At 43.0% G+C, this 19,516-nt stretch overlaps 1 protein-coding gene across 4 annotated transcripts in view; it reads right to left on the reverse strand.

Annotated features, from left to right (window-relative positions):
• Positions 1–19,516, reverse strand: part of LOC135552472 (protein furry homolog) — a 250,025-nt gene that overhangs the window by 36,827 nt on the left and 193,682 nt on the right. For all 4 annotated transcript variants that reach the window (XM_064984132.1, XM_064984129.1, XM_064984130.1 and 1 more), the window contains exons 54-60: positions 16,629–16,829; positions 15,916–16,065; positions 14,691–14,857; positions 14,178–14,385; positions 2,498–2,647; positions 2,109–2,207; positions 1,723–1,806 (exon numbers count right to left, since the gene is read on the reverse strand). In XM_064984132.1, coding sequence (XP_064840204.1) covers positions 1,723–1,806; positions 2,109–2,207; positions 2,498–2,647; positions 14,178–14,385; positions 14,691–14,857; positions 15,916–16,065; positions 16,629–16,829 — 1,059 coding nt within the window. The remainder of the gene's footprint in view (positions 1–1,722; positions 1,807–2,108; positions 2,208–2,497; positions 2,648–14,177; positions 14,386–14,690; positions 14,858–15,915; positions 16,066–16,628; positions 16,830–19,516) is intronic.

A 19,516-nucleotide genomic window follows, 5' to 3' on the forward strand; every position in this document is an offset into this window, starting at 1 on the left:
GATCTGTTTGTGTTAGCCAACTCCTATAGTCATTGCCGTGTCAAATACAGCACAAACAGATCTGGGAAGAGGCTACTGATGTATCCGTGTATTAGCAGAACCTGCTTCCCTAGCCTGGTCCCAGAACTGTGTATATATACACTCTTGCCTTTGCTCATTGTCAAGCCAAACATGACAATGACTGACAAGAGTTGGCATGATAGCACTAACAGACTAGCACATAGCCTATTGCTCCCCTGCCCAGCAGAGTCAAAATGGCCACATTACACATTGGGATGAGGGAGTCAATGTGATGTGCTGCAACTCAGGGGTTGCCCAGAAACAAGCTCAAATCTGGAGGTTCTGATGATATTCAAGGAGAAAATGTAAGTATTTCACTCACAGATTTGCCACAGAGTAATCGAAAGGCAGGAAATGTGAAAGGATCAGTTGAGATTTAATCTGAAGTCCCCTCTCATGTCAGTAATGTGTGAGAACAGTATACAGAGAAATAGAACACACTGTATCTGAAATCTACTCGACAAAACATAATTCTAGTATCTATCATTCTCCAACATGACAATTTCCAGAAATATCAAAGTGATACAGCTTTATGTTGGGTTATACTGTCAGTTTAGCATACATAATAGGCAATACTAGTGAGAACAAATTGGTTAGTTTAGCCACAAAGTCTCAATAAGTAAGCATTATTCATGTCACTCATCTTTGCCATTGTCTACAAAACGAATAGTATCTGATTAACCAATAACAAGAGGCCTCATTAACCAATAACAAAATAAAAAACGCAACATGCAACAATATCAAATATTTTATCAAGTTAGTTTATACAGTATAAGGAAATCAGTCAATTGAGATACATTAATTGGACCTTAATCTATGGATTTCACATGACTGGGAATACAGATATGCATCTGTTGGTCACAGATATCTATTTTTCTTTTAAAGGTAGGGATGTGGATCAGAAAACCAGTCAGTATCTGGTGTGATCACCATTTGCCTCATGCAGCGCAACATATCCTTTGCATAGAGTTGATCAGACTGCTGATTGTGGCCTGTGGAATGTTGTCCCACTCCTCTTCAATGGCTGTGCGAAGTTGCTGGATATTGGCAGGAACACGCTGTCGTACACGTCGATCTAGAGCATCCCAAACAGGCTCAATGGGTCTTGCGAGTATGCAAACAATGGAAGAACTGGGACATTTTCAGCTTCCAGGAATTGTTTACAGATTCTTGCGACATGGGTCGTGCATTATCATACTGAAACATGAGGTGATGGAGGCGGATGAATGGCACGGCAATGGGCCTCAGGATACCATCACGGTGTCTCAGTGCATCCAAACTGTGGCATTTATATTTTTGTTCAGTGTACTATGACAACGTTTTGTGACGTTTTTGTTAGTTTTGGTCTTTGGATGTTTGAGGCAAGCTGAAGTTGGTAGCCAACGTCTATGCCCCTTCATCGGTAATTGGTCAACAGTAAGGATTATTAAATGAAGTGTTTGTTGTCATTCAACGAGAGAAGACTCATTTTCATGCAAATCATTTCACTTGAGAAATACTGCACCAAACATCTTAAGATCTCCTTGGCAAAAACGTTAATTCAGACTATTTTGAAAAGTGGCTACAATATCTCAAGATGGACAAATAGTACTATTGCCGCTTTTTTTCAAGCTTAGTTCTTTTAAGGGAGTATGCGAGCACACCCGTGGGCAGAGGTCCTACCTTTTCCTCGTATTCTCCCGGCTGGTTGGTAATCATGACATCCCCACTGCCTATGGTGAAGGTGGCCTTGCAGTTGGTTAACCACTGTGGGACAGGAAAGGGGAGTTATTGTAACATCATATTCTGAAATGATGAGTTGATGAAACATTGTTACTTCAATCAAAGGTATAAAGCACTCAACATCAACAGTTGTCACAAAAGTAACTCAGGGATGCGGTAATTCAGCTGAGACAAAGAGGAAGTGGTAAGTAAAAACTTGTTAGCAGGAAGAAACCTCGAGAGTAACCAGACACCGAGTCCATCCTCTTCGGGCAGTACCAAGGTGACTGTGGTAACCGGGTGTATTTAAAACATGTAATAACAGCAACTCATGTATCAGGGCTTACAGCTATGGCTGCTTCTTTCCTGCTGTTGTAAGTGTCCAGATATTCTTGGAGTTCCAGTACACTAAATTTAATCTTCTCCAGGAGCCCATAGGAGATGACCTGGGGAATGAAAACCATTTTGTTTTATACTTGGGGTGACCAAAAGAGTGGTCTAATGACACATTGTTATTGTTTAATAAGATTGTGCATGAGAACATCGTACATCAGCAAAACATATACACAATACATACAGTACATACATAATATAAAACATGTTGGCATTGCATTACACTACTAATTATAAAACTGAAGTATAGAAGTGAATTAATTGCTGATCTACCAAAATAAAATAAGTTACACCCATTACACAGGAATAGAATATAATTAGTAAATTCTGATCTATTACTCACGGTGTCAGCGTCTATGAACAGCGTAGGACACTCGGAGCATGATGTCAGCATCTGGGACGACCTGAGGAACTTGGAACCTATCCCTCGCAGGCCATCTCCTAGGTAACCCGCAGCGTCACAGGTTAGGGAGCAGAACTTACTCTGAATACTCTGAAAAGCAAAAAAACTAACATGTGGATCAGTTGGTAGACCATGGCGCTTGCAACGCCAAAATCATAAAAAAAATAAAAAAAATAATCCAAGATAGACCAACCATTTCCAATGGGCGCAAATTAATCATAGTGGGCAGAACTAGAAAGGTGGGAAGAGCCAACATTTATTTGCATATTTCTGTTAGGGAACGCCTACTCTGAAGTGCACGTGTGCAATAACTCAATTCGCCCTTGCACTCCTAAAGAACGCAATTATTTAAAGACTTGGCTAAGGGTAAAATCTACAAAACGCAGTCCACTGTTTGTTACAGATTTTCATTTGGGAAACAGAAATGGAGAGCAAATGTTTCATCGATGAGAACATTTGCAGAATATCAGCCAAAATCGATCTCGCTCCATCTTCTCCCACTGCCGGCCACTGGGTTTGCTCTCATCACCATATTTGGTAGTGAGTTGAAACGCCAACCAGATGCTTCACATTTACATATCCGGTGAATTATCTGTCTCATTGTTCTATCTGTGCTAGAATTGTGGGTTTGATTGCCGTTGGGGCCATCCACACAGCAAAATGTAGGGAAGACCGAGGTTGGTTGTCACAGTGTTAATTAGTCCCAATCTAAATGGTGCTGTGTAATAATTTTGAGGTCAAAATGTTTGAATCATCCACCTGGTCAATTCATGTCAGCATGACAAAAAATTTAGGTGAGGGGAATTTATGCATTTCCATAGGTGAAAGTAAAAAAATTAAGTATTTTCATTGTAATTGTTTGAATTATGGGAGTTTCGATGAACATTTGAAAATAGGAAAAGGGAGAGCTATATTCAAACCTACTTCTGAGTTCCTAGGTCAAGCCATGTGATAACTAACATCTTAATTAGCATTCAGGGGGATGGTTGTCACATGGAATGTGGGGTTGGTTGTCACGATCAACTCCATTGTAAGATTTTCAGGGGTCGATGGTGGCAAATTCCACAGTAACAGAGTGATGCTGAGACTCAGATTTCTTACTTAAAAATGTATGTCAAACAAAAAACATCCGTTACAAAACGCACACTATTTTTTTTATAGCCTAGGTTTAATTATAGAATTACAGGCCTATATAATCCCTATTCATTTAATATTTGATCTCTGTGGGCCTAGTAGCCTAGACCTAAAGGTTTGTCATGTCACTTTTAACACGCAATACCTTTTAACATAGGCGGCGCGATGTGGGTTTCACGTCGACGTTGGAGAAGCAAATTTTCACCATAACAAAATGCACATTTATGATGAATCATTCCATTCCATCATTCCATTATGTAAGACAGCCTACTATACGGAAAATTATTTACACTTAGTGGGCCTCAACTTAAATCACAAGCCTCACCTCTTTTTTTTTTTTTTAATATTACCCCTTTTTCTCCCCAATTTCATGGTATTCAATTGTTTTAGTAGCTACTATCTTGTCTCATCGCTACAACTCCCGTACGGGCTCGGGAGAGATGAAGGTTAAAAGTCATGAGTCCTCCAATACATAACCCAACCAAGCCGCACTACTTCTTAACACAGCGCGCATCCAACCCGAAAGCCAGCCGCACCAATGTGTCGGAGGAAACACCGTGCACCTGGCAACCTTGGTTAGCACGCACTGCGCCCGGCCCGCCACAGGAGTCACTGGTGCCCGATGAGACAAGGATATCCCTACCGGCCAAGCCCTCCCTAACCCGGACGATGCTAGGCCACTTGTGCGTCTTCCCACGGACCTCCCGGTCGCGGCCGGTTACGACAGAGCCTGGGCGCAAACCCAGAGTCTCTGATGGCACAGCTGGCACTGCAGTATAGCGCCCTTAACCACTGCGCCACCCGGGAGGTCTCTAGCCTCACTCTTAAGCATTCTAAATCAGGGTTCCTGGGGTACTATCATGATAGCTCGCACTTACACTTAATCCTTTCTCAACGCTTATATTTATTCACCCTCCCATTTTTACCTCCTCTGTTTCACTTCTCTCCTTTCTCAAATAATATACAAGTGCTATATTGCCCCTCTACGCGACACTGGTGTTTTGTTCAGAACTGGAGCCATAACCACCACAGCTTTTCTAAGCTTAACAGTTGGAACAGAGTAATCTTGATGGGGACTGTGGGCGGCATCCCAAATGTTATTTCCTACATAGTGCACTGACCAGGGCCCTCTATATAGGGAATAGGGTTCAATTTGGGACGTAGCCTATGATGGTCCAGTCACGTTAATCCCACTGTCCCTGCAGCAAGACATGGGTAAACCTAAAATGACATTGTTCCCTTTTTCCTATGCATTGTACAGGGAATAATAGGCCACATCATCACTATTTCAATGATCAAATTAAAAAAAAGAACAATGGCAACAGTAGCAGGAGGTTGGCCCGTTCCATTTGTTCTACCAGCAGAAAAAACGAAGAACTTTCTAAAAAGCATGCATAGAGAGAAGGGCACTCAACTTGATCTGCACTGACTCATATCCCTGATGATTGGCTAAAATATATGGATAATTAGATGATAGTTGGAGCTGTTATGTTTAGATTTCAGTGAAGCCTTTTATGTTATTGATCATAACTCACTTGATAGGATTTTACATCACATGGTTGGAGAGTTACTTATCTAATAGAACTCAAGAGTATTCTTCAATGGGAGCTACACTAACATCAGATATGGGTCTTTCTAGACATAAAAGGGGCCAATTTGTAACATCAGGGTCAAAATGGTTTGATATACATGTAATTATTACTACATGTGTAGTTACAGTAATAACAATCTAGATGGGCACAATGAGACCATAACTCCTAGCAACAAAACATCTACATGTCATTCAAAATGTCACCTGGCTACTAGGCATGACACTGCATGTTTCTTTGTCATGCCTAGAACCCAGGTCTGTTTGTGCTTTGGTCAACTTCTCTATCATTTATAGCTATGGTAAACAGAAGAATGGAAAAGATGAACATTTAACATTTTAACATTTAAGTCATTTAGCAGACGCTCTTATCATGAACAGCATTTATATATTTGTTTTATAGTTTATATAATAATTTAATACAACAATAATAATAAGTTTTGTCAAAGTAATTGACAATAATAACCGAAAATGAAAAAAATTATAAAATCAGTAAACTGAAAACGAGACTTCACATTCTTGTCTCCTCCACTCCACACCTCTCCTCGAAAGTGCAGTGAAGCCCGAGGGGAGGAACGTTTCCTCCTCTCCCCTAATGTGCTTTGAGAGGGAGGTGAGAAATGGAGGAAACAAGGAGACAATCTCAATTGCATTTCCTTCACACCTTCTTAAAACTCATTGGATAAGAAGGTGAGAGGGGAGGGACCTCTGACCTTCTCATCCCATTGGTTTTTGAGAAGGAGACGAGGAGAGAGGATGCAACAAATCAAGGAAATACAATTGAGATTCTCCAAGGACAGAGGAAGCAAATATTCGACAGGTATTAGCTCCCTCTCCCTATTTGACAGCTATATCTCCCTCCCTATCTACCGCACCTGCTATGATCTGCTATAAAAGCCAACTGATATTTACTCCTGAGGTGCTGATCTGTTGCACGCACTACAAACACAGATTTCTTATTTGACCCTTCTGGTCATCTATGAACGTTTGAACATCTTGAAGAACTATCTGGCCTTAATGGCCATGTACTCCACCCGGCACACTCAGAAGAGGACTGGCCAGCCCACAGAGTCTGGTTCCTCTTATTTTTTTAACCTTTATTTTTAACCATGCAAGTCAGTTAAGAACAAATTCTTATTTACAATGACGGCCTACCTCGGCCAAACCCTCCCCGAACCCGGACGCCGCGGGGCAAATTGTGCGCCGCCCTACGGGACTCCTTATTATGGCCGGTTGTGATACAGCCCGTAATCGAACCAGGGTCTGTAGGTTTCTTCGTAGATTCCTGCCTTTGTAGGAAGTTTTTCCTAGACACTTCACTTCTACATCTGATGACATCTGCTGATGTAAAAAGGGCTTTATAAATAAATTAGATTTTGATTTGATATTTTTTTTAATTTAGTGACTGACTGACTAACTGAACTAACATAATACCCATGGCCTGTCCAGAAACAACCCCCTAGCCACTACTGCCCAAAGTCTTGACACTTGTGGAAATATGATAGAGATTGATGGATGGTGACATGGTGAGAGCTCCACCTTACCCTTTAATAGGCTTGGTGGAATTTTGTCCACTACAAGAAATGCTCACTGATACCCTAGCTTATAGAAATACCCATATGGACAGTGCGGTACCCCTCAGTTCAATTGCCTTGGGCTGTAAAATGACTATGTATGCTGATTGCACATTCTACACCTCTGCACCTACTACCAGTGAGCTCACAGAGACTCTTAGCAAGGAGTTACAGTCAGAGTCAGAATGGGTAATTAACAATAAACTGGCCTTCAATACATCTAAAACCAAAAGCATTGTATTTGGTTCAAAGCCTTCTCTTAGACCTTAATCTCAACTGGAGTTGTGCATAAAGGGTGTGATCATTAAAAAAGTTGAAGAAGGAGGAACAGGAGTAACATTGAATGGTCAGTTATCATGGTCAAATCATATTGACAAAGATGTTGAAGATGGGGAGGTAAATCCTTGATCTTTACCCATCTTGATTATTGTCCGGTACTGGTCACGTGCAGCAAAGAAAGACCTTGCAAAGCTGCAGCTGGCTGAAAGCAAAGCAGCACACCTTGCCTTTAACTGCAACACACAACTAACATCAACAATATGCATGATAGTCTTTCATGGATGAGGGTTCTCTTCAAATCGACCTTGAAATTGGTCACATGCGCCGAATACAACACCTTACCGTGAAATGCTTACTTTCAAGCCCTTTTAACCAACAGTGCAAATCAAGAAGAGTTAAGATTTTTTTACCAAATACTACACACACACACACACACACACACACACACACACACACACACACACACACACACACACACACACACACACACACACACACACACACACACACACACACACACACACACACACACACACACAGCTCAAAAAAATAAAGGGAACACTAAAATAACACATCCTAGATCTGAATGAAATATTCTTATTAAATACTTTTTAGTAGTGTGTGTGGTCTCCATGTGCCTGTATGACCTCCCTACAACGCCTGCTCCTGATGAGGCCACTCCAATACCTTGACTTTGTTGTGCTTGAGCCATTTTGCCACAACTTTGGGAAGTATGCTTGGGGTCATTTGCAACAAGCTTTAACTTCCCGACATATGTCTTGAGATGTTGCTTCAATATATCCACATAAATTTTCCTTTCTCATGTGCATTTCACAAAATAGATTGCATCCAGTCCCTCCGACAGCAAAGCACCCCCACAACATGATGCTGCCACCCCCATGCTTCACGGTTGGGATGGTGTTCTTCAGCTTGCAAGCCTCCCCCTTTTCCCTTCAAACAGAACGATGGTCATTATGCCAAACAGTTCTATTTTTGTTTCATCAGACCAGAGGATATTTCTCTAAAAAGTACAATCTTTGTCCCCATGTGCAGTTGCATACCATAGTTTGGCTTTTTTATGGCGGTTTTGGAGCAGTGGCTTCTTCCTTGCTGAGCGGCCTTTCAGGTTATGTCGATATAGGACTCGTTTTACTGTGGATATAGATACTTTTGTACCCGTTTCCTCCGGCATCTTCCCAAGGTCCTTTGCTGTTCAGTCTCCTGAGGGGGTTAAAGGTTTTGTCATGCCTTCTTCACAACTGTCTTGGTGTGTTTGGACCATGATAGATCGTTGGTGATATGGACACCAAGGAACTTGAAACTCTTGACCCACTCCACTACAGCCCCGTTGATGATAATGGGGGCCTGTTCGGCCCGCCGTTTTCCTGTAGTCCACGATCGGCTCCTTGCTCACATTGAGGGAGACGTTGTTGTCCTGCTACCACTCTGCCAGTTATCTGACCTGCTCCCTATAGGCCATGTCATCGTTGTCGGTGATTAGGCCTACCACTGTGGTGTCGTCAGCAAACTTAATGGTGGTGTTGGAGTCGTGTTTGGCCACGCAGTCATGGGCAAACAGGGAGTACAGGAGGGGACTAAGTGCACACCCCTGAGGATCAGCGTGGCAGACGTGTTTAAAATTACCCATAACACCTGGGGTGTGGCCTGTCAGTCGGTCCAGGATCCAGTTACAGGGTCCTTTGCTTCGTGGGCACAATGGTGTTGAACGCTGAGCAGTAGTCAATGAACAGCATTCTCACATAGGTGTTCCTTTTGTCAAGGTGGGAAAGGGCAGTGTGGAGTGCAATTTAGATTGCGTAATCTGTGGTTCTGTTGGGGCGGTATGCGAATTGCAGTGGGTCTAGGATATCTGGGAGGATGCTGTTCATGTGAACCAGCTTTCAAAGCACTTCATGGCTACAGACGTGAGTGCTAAGAGGCTGTAATAATTTAGGCAGGTTACCTCTGTGTTCTTGGGCACAGGGATTATGGTGGTCTGCTTGAAACATGTAGGTATTACATGGGAAAGGTTGAAAATCTCAGTGAAGACACTTGACAGATTGTCCGTGCATGCTTTGTGTACACGTCCTGGTAATCTATCTGGCCGCGCGTCTTTCTGAACGTTGACCTGTTTAAAGGTCTTGCTCACATCGGCTACTGAGAGCGTTATCACACAGTAACCGAGAACAGCTGGTGCTCTTGTGCATGCTTCAGTGTTGCTTGCCTCGAAGCGAGCATAAAAGGCATTTAGCTCGTCTTGTAGGCTTGAGTCACTGGGCAGCTCACGTCTGGGTTTCCCTTTGTCGCCCGTAAAAGTTTTCAAGCCCTGACAGATCCGACAAGCGTCAGAGCCGGTGTAGTAGGATTCAATCTTAATCCTGTATTGACGCTTGGCTTATTTGATGGTTCGTCTGAGGGCATAGCGCGATTTCTTATAGGTGTCCAGATTAGTGTCCCGCTCCTTGAAAGCGGAACCTCTAGCCTTTAGCACAATGCGGATGTTGCCTTTAATCAATGGCTTCTGGTTGGGATATATGCATACGGTCACTGTGGGGACGACGTTGTCAATGCACTTATTGATGAAGCCGATTACTGAGGTGGTATACTCCTCAATGCCACTGGATGAATTCCGGAACATATTCCAGTCTATGCTAGCAAAACAGTCCTGTAGTGTAGCATCCGCACCATCTGACCACTTCGGTATTAAGCGAGTCTCTGATACCTCCTTTAGTTTATGCTTGTAAGCAGGAATCAGGAGGATAGAATTATGGTCAGATTTGCCAAATGGAGGGCGGGGGAGAGCTTTGTGTGCATCTCTGTGTGTGGAGTAAATGTGGTGTAGTTTTTTTCCCTCTGGTTGAACATGTGACATGCTGGTAAAAATGTAATTAAACTGATTTAAGTTTGCCTGCATTACGCCACTAGGAGAGCTGCTTCTGTGTGAGCATTTTCTTGTTTGCTTTATGGCCTTATAGGTGGTTGGTTGAGTGATCTCTTAGTTCCAACATTGGTCTGTGGTGGTAAATAGATGGCTACGAATAATAAACTCATCCTCTCACTGTCAACTGCGTTTATTTTCAGCAAGGGGGGCTCAAAATCAAAAGTAATAGTCAGTATCTGGTGTGGCCACCAGCTGCATTAAATACTGCAGTGTATCTCCTCCTCATTGACTGCACCAGATCTGCCAGTTCTTGCTGTGAGATGTTAACCCACTCTTCCACAAAGGTACTTGCAAGTTCCCAGACATTTCTTGGAGGCAATGGCCCTAGCCCTCACCCTCCGATCCAACAGGTCCCAGACATGCTCAATGGGATTGAGATCCGGGCTCTTAGCTGGCCATGGCAGAACACTGACATTCCTGTCTTGAAGAAAATCACGCACAGAACGAGCAGTAGGCTGGTGGCATTGTCATGCTGGACGGTCGTGTCAGGATGAGCCTGCAGGAAGGTTAGCACATGAGGGATGAGGATGTCTTCCCTATAATGCACAGCGTTGAGATTGCCTGCAATGACAACAAGCTCAGTCCGATGATGCTGTGACACACCGCCCCAGACCATGACAGACCCTCCACCTCCAAATCGATCCCGCTCCAGAGTACAGGCCTCGGTGTAACACTCATTCCTTCGAAGATAAACGCGAATCCAACCAACACCCCTGGTGAGACAAAACCTTGACTCGTCAGTGAAGGCATGTTCACGCAGATGAGCAGGGACACTGGGCATCTTTCTTTTGGTGTTTTTCAGAATCAGTAGAAAGGCCTCTTTAGTGTCCTACGTTTTCATAACTGTGACCTTAATTGCCTACCGTCTGTAAGCTGTTAGTGTCTTAATGACCGTACCACAGGTGCATGTTAATTAATTGTTTATGGTTCGTTGAACAAGCATGGGAAACAGTGTTTAAACCCTACAAAAGAAGATCTGTGAAGTTATTTGGATTTTTACAAATTATCTTTGAAAAGACAGGGTCCTGAAAACGTGACGTTTCTTTTTTTGCTGAGTTTAGAAGAATACTCGCTTGGGGATAGTGTGGTTTCCAGCTTATCATAAGGTACTCTACCTCAGGTGAGCAATACCTCAAGACATCGCGCACCAGCTCTTATTGACAAAAAGACCCCCCCCCCTCCCCTCATCTTACCAGAAATAGCTTCTCTGTTCTGCCGGTGCATTGAAAATCCCTCCAGCTCTATATTGTCCGTGTCGTCGTTCAGCCACGACTCGGTGAAACATAGGATATTACAGTTCTTAGTGTCCCATTGGTAGGATAATCATAGGTCATCCATTTTTATTTTCCAATGATTGCATGTTAGCAAGTAGAATTGATGGCAATGGGACTTTACTCGCTCACCTACGGATTCTCAAAAGGCAGCCTGATCTACGTCCTCTTTTCCTCCGTCTTTTCTTCACCAAATGATGTGATTCTGGGCCTGTTCCCGGGAGAGCAGTGTATCTTTCTCGTCGGGCTCGTTTTAAAGAAAAAAAGCTTCTTTCAGTCCGTGGTGAGTAATCCCAGTTTTGATGTCCAGAAGTTATTTTCGGTCATAAGAGACGGTAGCAGCAACATTATGTGCAAAATAAGTTTAAAAAAATAAGTTACAAACAACGCAAAAAATTTACAAAATAGCACAATTTATTACGGGCATGTAAAACATCACCCATCCTCTTCGGCGCCATTTTTCTAGTCTTTTAAGAAACATTTGTGTGTTGAAAATGCCTAACCACTTCATGATCTATTTGCATAGACTTCAAACAGACCAGACACCTCAATGTGTCTCTTCAAGGTGCCAAACCCCAAAAAAGATTTAATGCGTCGCTCAGTTATCTATAGAGCCATGCCATACCATCGTGGAAAGCTCTGCCCCCAGAGGTTACTCAGGTAAAAAGCAAGTTTAGCTCACACTCCTCTCCTCTTTCTAAAGATCTAATTTAACTGTACTGTATAGAAGATGTACATATGATTATTTTTGTTCAATGTATAACCCTTATTTTTGTATTTTGAATTTAATGTAATATCATATGTTGTCCTTGTCTATTACTGTTCTGTACTTTATCTATTTGTATGTTTTATGTGGACCACAGGAAGAGCAGCTGCTGCTTGTTCAATAGCTAATGGGGATCCTAAAAAACTAAACATCAGTGTACTGACATACAGTGCATTTGGAAAGTATTCAGACCCCTTGACTTTTTCCACTTTGTTACGTTACAGCTTTATTCTAAAATGGATTAAATCATTTTAACACATCAATCTACAAACAATACACCATCATTTGCAAATAAATAAGAAATATTTTCAGACCCTTTACTCAGTACTTTGTTGAAGCACCTTTGGCAGCGATTACAGCCTCGAGTCTTCTTGGGTATGACGCTACAAGCTTGGCACACCTGTATTTGGGGAGTTTCTCCTGTTCTTCTCTGCAGATCTTCTCAAGCTCTCTCAGGGTGGATGGGGTGTGTTGCGCCACAGCTATTTTCAGGTCTCTCCAGAGATCTACGATCGAGTTCAAGTCCAGGCTCTGGCCCGAAGCCACTCCTGTGTAGTCTTGACTGTATGCTTAGGGTCTTTGTCCTGTTGGAAGGTGAACCTTCCTGAGCAGGTTTTCATCAAGGATCTCAGTACTTTGCTCTGTTCATCTTTCCCTCAATCCTGACTAGTCTCCCAGTCCCTGCCGCTGAAATAAATCCCCACAGCTTGATTCTTCCACCACCATGCTTCACCGTAGGGATGGTAACACGTTTCCTCCAGACGAAACTCTTGGCATTCAGGCCAAAGAGTTTAATCTTGGTTTCATCAGACCAGAGAATCCTTATGTGCCTTTTGGCAAACTCCAAGCGGGCTGTCATGTGCTTTTTTACTGAGGAGTGGCTTCCGTCTGGCCACCCTACAATAAAGGCCTGATTGGTGGAGTGCTGCAGAGATGGTTGTCCTTCTGGAAGGTTCTCCCATCTCCACAGCGGAATTCCAGAGCTCTGTCAGTGACCATCAGGTTCTTGGTCACCTCCCTGACCAAGGCCCTTCTCTCCAGATTACTCAGTATGTCTGGGCGGCCAGCTCTAGGGAGAGTCGTGGTGGTTCCAAACGTCTCCCTTTTAAGAATGATGGAGGCCACTGTGTTCTTGGGGAACTTCAATACTGCAGAATTTTTTTGGTACCCTTCCCCAGATCTGTGCCTCGACACAATACTGTCTGAGCTCCACGGACAATTCCTTCAACCTCATGGCTTGGTTTTTGCTCTAACATGCACTGTCAACTGTGGGACCTTATATAGACAGGTGTGTGCCTTTCCAAATCATGTCCAATTAATTGAATTTACCCCAGGTGGTCTCCAATCAAGTTGTAGAAACATCTCAAGGATGATCAATGGAAACAGGATGCACCGGAGCTCAATTTCGAGTCTTATGTAAATAAGGTATCTGTTTTTATGTCTAAAAATCTGTTTTCACTTCGTCATTATAGGGTATTGTGTGTAGATTGATGAGGAAGCATGTTTATTTAATCAATTTTAGAATATGGCTGTAACGTAACAAAATGTGGAAAAAGTAAAGGAGTCTGAATACTTTTCGAATGCACTGTAGTCCGGTTTGACTGACATAGTATGGCAGATAGGACACTTAATTGCTGATTATAGGCCATGGTCAAAAGTAGTGCACTATACAGGGAATAGGTTGCCATTTGGGACACAACTGGTGTCTTTTGAGATGCAGACTGGGTTCTGTATTACCAGGTCCTGACGCGGTACCGGAAGGTCTCTTTGGCTGTTACGATAGATTCAGATGGTTTACTCGTTTCAGCAACAACAAAAAATAAATATATAATTTTCAATGGAAGGAGACACAAAGCGACATTCTAAGATTTGACTGTTGGCAACTACAGTTGCGAATTTCAGTAACACAACTTTGTGATAACCAATCAGAAAAGGGAAGCTCTCGCTAGCCAGCTTAAACACTGTGCTGGATAGGCTACCACCAACGATACTGTTTCACATGCTGTAAAAAAATAAACGCACAGGGGGGAGAGCACAGGTAGTGAGCAATGTGTATCCACCATCTACCTGGAAGAAGGAAGAGAAGACTTGGAAGGTGTAGATGGCGCAGGAGCCGTCTGAGTCGGACACCAGCTGGTTGATGTGCCTCCGCCACGCCTCGTCGGCGTCGTCGCACACCGCCGGCTGGAACGCCGCCAGGATGGCCGAGAAGAAGGGTGACGGAGGAAGGGAAGAACGAGACTCCATCAGCTCGTCTCTCTCCTCCTCGCCGAGACTGGTGGGGTAAACCAGGCACACACATGAAGAAATAGCAGCATTCCAAAACACTTTTCAGACCCTCATGCTGACCAGAACTATATTGTGCCTGCTTACATAATAGTATTTTACCATTCAGTAGTAGGAAAAGGTTATAAATACTGACAAAAGCACTGTTGCAGGTTTGATTAGACTTTCATGATCACACTTTATGACCAATTCCATTACAATTAATAAGCATTTATTGGCCTGAAATGTATAAAGCACTATAAACTCTTTCATTAACCACGTTTTATTCTAACAGACCTGAACAGTGCTATGTACCTGGGCAGTGCGCTGAAGTCCAGGTCCACTTCTCCACGGTCGTCTCCCGGAGCCAGATTTTCCAGGCTGAAGCTGTCGCCGCTGCAGTCAAACCCTGGCAGGAGGTCACTGATGGACAGGTCATCCTCATGGATGTTCGTGTCCTCGTCTTCTACTGATACCTCAGCCTAGAGGGAGAGAGGAAAGGAGGGAGGGACTTACTCGAAGTGCCAGCATCAGATGGGCAATATCAGGTTGCGTTCCAAATGGCACCCTACTCCCGAGGTAGTGCACTACTTTGACTAGGGTTCATAGGGCTCTGGTCAAAAGTAGTGCACTATATACGGAAAAGGGTGCTATTTGGGAAGCACACTCAGTGTAGTACCCCCAGCCAATTTGATCTATTCCAGTACTTCAAAACTGGCTGTAGTTACTTGAGGATAGGTTTGGGAAACACTGGTCTATGTAATTTAATACAACACTGATGGGGTTCTACTGACGGAATCCAGTGAGTGACGGTAAATCACTGAGCGCACTAGAGTGTTAAAGCACTCCATGAATCCATTAGTATTACATGCACTCAAATATCCTTGATTATGTGCTTTTGGGGGAATATGCATAATATTGCTTAATGATGAGAATGACTCACAATTATGATAATTTCCTCCTAAAGGTAAGACATTTTTTGAAAGTACAGTATTAGGAATAAATGATAGGCACACTGCCCTTTCCAATGGACAAAGATATTCTATGCTGTGTTTAATTTCACATTTGGTTACGTTTTCACGAGTGTGTACAAATTATACCAATTGTTTCAGACACAGAAAGAGAACCACCTTGCTACCAAACAACCACAAAACCCCAAGAACACAGCAATACTATTCCTCAAAAGATAGTATTGAATATAAATGGAAGCATTTGCAGCACCAACCAACCCATGACCCAACACATTAGATAATAGGTGTAAGAGCAGGTATTAGAAGAGAGCAGGTATTAGAAGATTTTGCTGTGACGTGCAGCTAACTAGAAGCTGAAGACTACAGACAGGGTCCTGCCATATCCTCTCTGGAGAAAATCTTGAAGATTCAGAGAAATACACATAATACCTCATTGAGAAACATCAACACTTATCGCTAAAATCGAACTGCGAAAGGATAGGATATAATTGTATTATTTGGCAGCGTTGATCGGAGGAATAGGAGTGAGTGGGCACCCATATCTCAGACACTCTGATGTACTTATTCACCCTCGACATTGAATTCTCTGCCAGCGAGACCTCGAAACTGGACGTTCGGGTGTGCAGAGGGGGAAGAGGAGGGTCAGCGGATGAGTTGTCACCGGAGGTGTACAGAGAGCCCAGTTGATTGACCTCCTCGGTGGGGGAGAGATTCACAATCTGCAACGAGACAAAAGTACAGCTCAGAGTCCTCCTCCAGTCTAATCATCAGATCCGGGTTAAAATAGTATTCGCTTTCTTTCAAATATTTGGATTGATCGATCGGGCTAGGTTTACACTTTCAGACTAATACCTTGGTTCTATGGCACCAGGCGAGCTCAATCGAGCTTGAAGTATTTGGAAGGAAACAAATACTACTTGAACCAGTGCCAAATGGGCGAGGTTTGCACTTTTGGGACCATTCCATTGGTTTCATGAACTTGATCGAGCTTGAAGTACTTTGAAGAAAACAAATACTATTTGAACCCAGATATGCTAGTCAGGACATCATGCACGAGGCAACTGTTGTGAGAGAAAACCATTTCACAATACATAAAGTGTAAACAAAGTATTTGAGCAGAATTGTATGAGATAAGCACAGAGCGGCAGAGCATGCCTCCTTGTTGTGTCCTAGCAATTGAAACCATTTATACATGGTCAGATATTATTTAATCCCCCCAATAGTTAAGGTTAGGATTGGGGGGTGGTAATCTGATCCTAGGTCTGTGGTTAGAGAGACGTACCACCTGGGATTGAGAGAGGATCTGGCTGGCGGTGATGGACTCTTCCTCTGACGATTCCTCTGAGTCCTGGTGGGTGAACTGGCCTAGGCTGGGTGTGCTGCTGGACAGCTCACTGTCATCCAGGGGCACCATGTCACTCCTGTCCAGGCTATCCATGGAGCGTCTCCGCACCCCCCAGTTGAAGCTGTCCATTGTCTCCCCCTGCGAGGACGATACACACAGCTTTAAGAAACTAGACGACACAGAGCCAGATGCCTCACACATACTCACAGGGGTCTACGCAGACACACACACAGGGGGTCTACACACAAGCACGCACACACAAAGGGGTCTACACACTGCACGCACACACATACACAGTGGTCTAAACCCATGCATGCACGCACACACAGGGGTTTACACAAACACACATGCACACAAAAAGGAGTCTACAAACACACATACACAGAGTAACCAGCAGCCACAAATACTTGACCATGCAGTGCAAGTCAAGTCAAGGCTGATCTTCATGGGAGAGTTACCCAATGACAATGTCAACAGCCTCACTTATACCATTTCACACTACTGAGCGGAGGTGATTCAAGCCAAGCTGAGATGTACTACCCTAGCATGGTTACACATTCAACTACAGTTGCTGGAACCGTGCTGGTGGACCACGTGAACAGAAAATATCCAAGACAGCACAGTACGGTTTGGCAAGTCACGTGAAAAAGTAGTCTTTTAGTGCATCATAAAAAAAACTTTCCAATGGATCAAATCAAAATAGCCCTCTTAACAAAAACTGAAAAACAACTTGAGTATGACTCCACTTGGAGCTTTTTGGACTTCCTAAATATTGTGTAGTATTATCATCCCCGAGCCTAATGGCTTCAGTCTTGTTTCAGATCCTCCTGGGTGAAGTTTCCTCTAGGTACAAATTCCCCTCCAATCCTAACCATTACAGGGGAAAATGCAAAACTGACCCAAGATGTGTCTAGTGAAAACGTCATCCTACACCAGTTCAGATGCCAAATTACTTTCCATCAGGTCACGATTCTGGAGAATCCAACCAGCCTCCTCAGGGCTGCATTTCATATGGCACCCTACTTTCTTATGAGCCCTGGTCAAAAGTAGTGCATTATAAAGGGAATAGGGTGCCATTTGGAATACAGTCCAGGTCACCACATCAGGCAGGACAGATCCTGGACCTGTGGTGACTGACTAGCTTCATCATATTTTACTCTGGTGGAAAGCCAGGGCTAGCCTGGTTCCAGATCTGGTTGAGCCTGCCTGCAGTCCCAGCTAACAATTCTAGGGAAAGATAATGTTTTTGTAATGTTACCCATAACGTTGCCCGGATGTTTGAGTGTCCAGTTTTCCATTAGTTAGGGGAACATTATATGTATGTTACCAAAACCTCCTGAGAACCTATTTAGCATGTTTTGACATTAGAGTTAGAACATTTCCTTATTGTCAAACAAAACTTACCTAGATCTTGGTTACCATGTTCTCAGAATAAAGATATTAATGTTCCAAGAACATTCATGTGTCCAGTTTTATGAGGGTTAGGAGAATATTCCATCAACGTCACACCAAACATACACAGAACATGTCTGTCTGTCTGTCTGTCTGTAGCAAAGGGAACTGCACCTCCTTACCGTCAGGCTATCCTCAAACCTTAAATCCTAACCAGAGTACTCCATTCCGCCACTTCTGGTCTCTTGGCCCTCCCACCACTACACAAGGTCAGCTTCCGCTCAGCCCAGTCAAAGCTCTTCTATGCTTAGTACCCCAATGGTGGAACAAGCTTCCCCTTAAAGTTCCATCCCATCTTTCGAAAATCGCATGAAATCTTAACTCTTTGAAGAGTATCATAAATAACTCAGTGCCTCAGTGTAACGACATCTCGATGCTCCCAATGAAATGTTCTCTGAAGAAAAAAAAACGTGTTTCTTTACACATCACCCCTTGTTACAGTTGCTGAGCCCATCAAGGTCCTGATTGGTGAACCACTGATACATTCACAGCTCTTTTGCTGTTGGCAAGGGACAAACAGTGCTTTCAACATACATCGTTTTCAGCTAACATATTTGACACTTTGTGCATGTTCATTTCCAGTAATTCTTCTTCTTCACTTTTTAACTAATAACTTCTCGGTTCACGGCATTCTAATCTTACTGCTACACCACCGTCAAAGACTGATTTTACCGACAATGTAAAACTTTGAAGTAAAAGTACACTAAATCAAAAATACTTATTTATCATTGGAGTAACATTAAACAGAGTAATATGCCCACCAACATGAGATAAATAAAACAGACAACCCCTAAAATGTATGAAATAACTTAATCAAATCAACGATGAGACAATAATCCGATTAACTAACAACTGACACACACATTGTGGAGTAGCAAGAAGATCAGAATGCCGTGACCCAAGATCTGAGTTCAAATCCCAGGTAATAATAATTACTGTGTCTTCAGAAAGTATTCACACTCCTTGACTTTGTGTTGTTGTTGTGTTACAACGTGGGATTTTCAAGTCTTGCCATTAATGTTCAAGCCGACTTAAGTCAAAACTGTAGCTAGGCCACTCAGGAAAATTCAATGTCTTGGTAAGCAACTCCAGCGTATCACTGTTCTTTATTAAAAGCTCTGACAAAGGCCTTGAGGCCAATACATAAGCTTAATAAAGAACAGTGATACAGGTAGCCTAGTGGTTAGAGTGTTGGACTAGTAACCGAAAGGTTGCAAGTTCAAATCCCTGAGCTGACAAGGTACAAATCTGTTGTTCTGCCCCTGAACAGGCACTTAACCCACCTTTCCCATGCTGTCATTGAAAATAAGAATTTGTTCTTAACTGACTTGCCTAGTTAAATAAATAAAATAAAAAACTAGCAAGAGCAGTGT

Source organism: Oncorhynchus masou, chromosome 13 (genome assembly GCF_036934945.1).
Source record: "Oncorhynchus masou masou isolate Uvic2021 chromosome 13, UVic_Omas_1.1, whole genome shotgun sequence".
Lineage (NCBI taxonomy): Eukaryota > Metazoa > Chordata > Actinopteri > Salmoniformes > Salmonidae > Oncorhynchus > Oncorhynchus masou.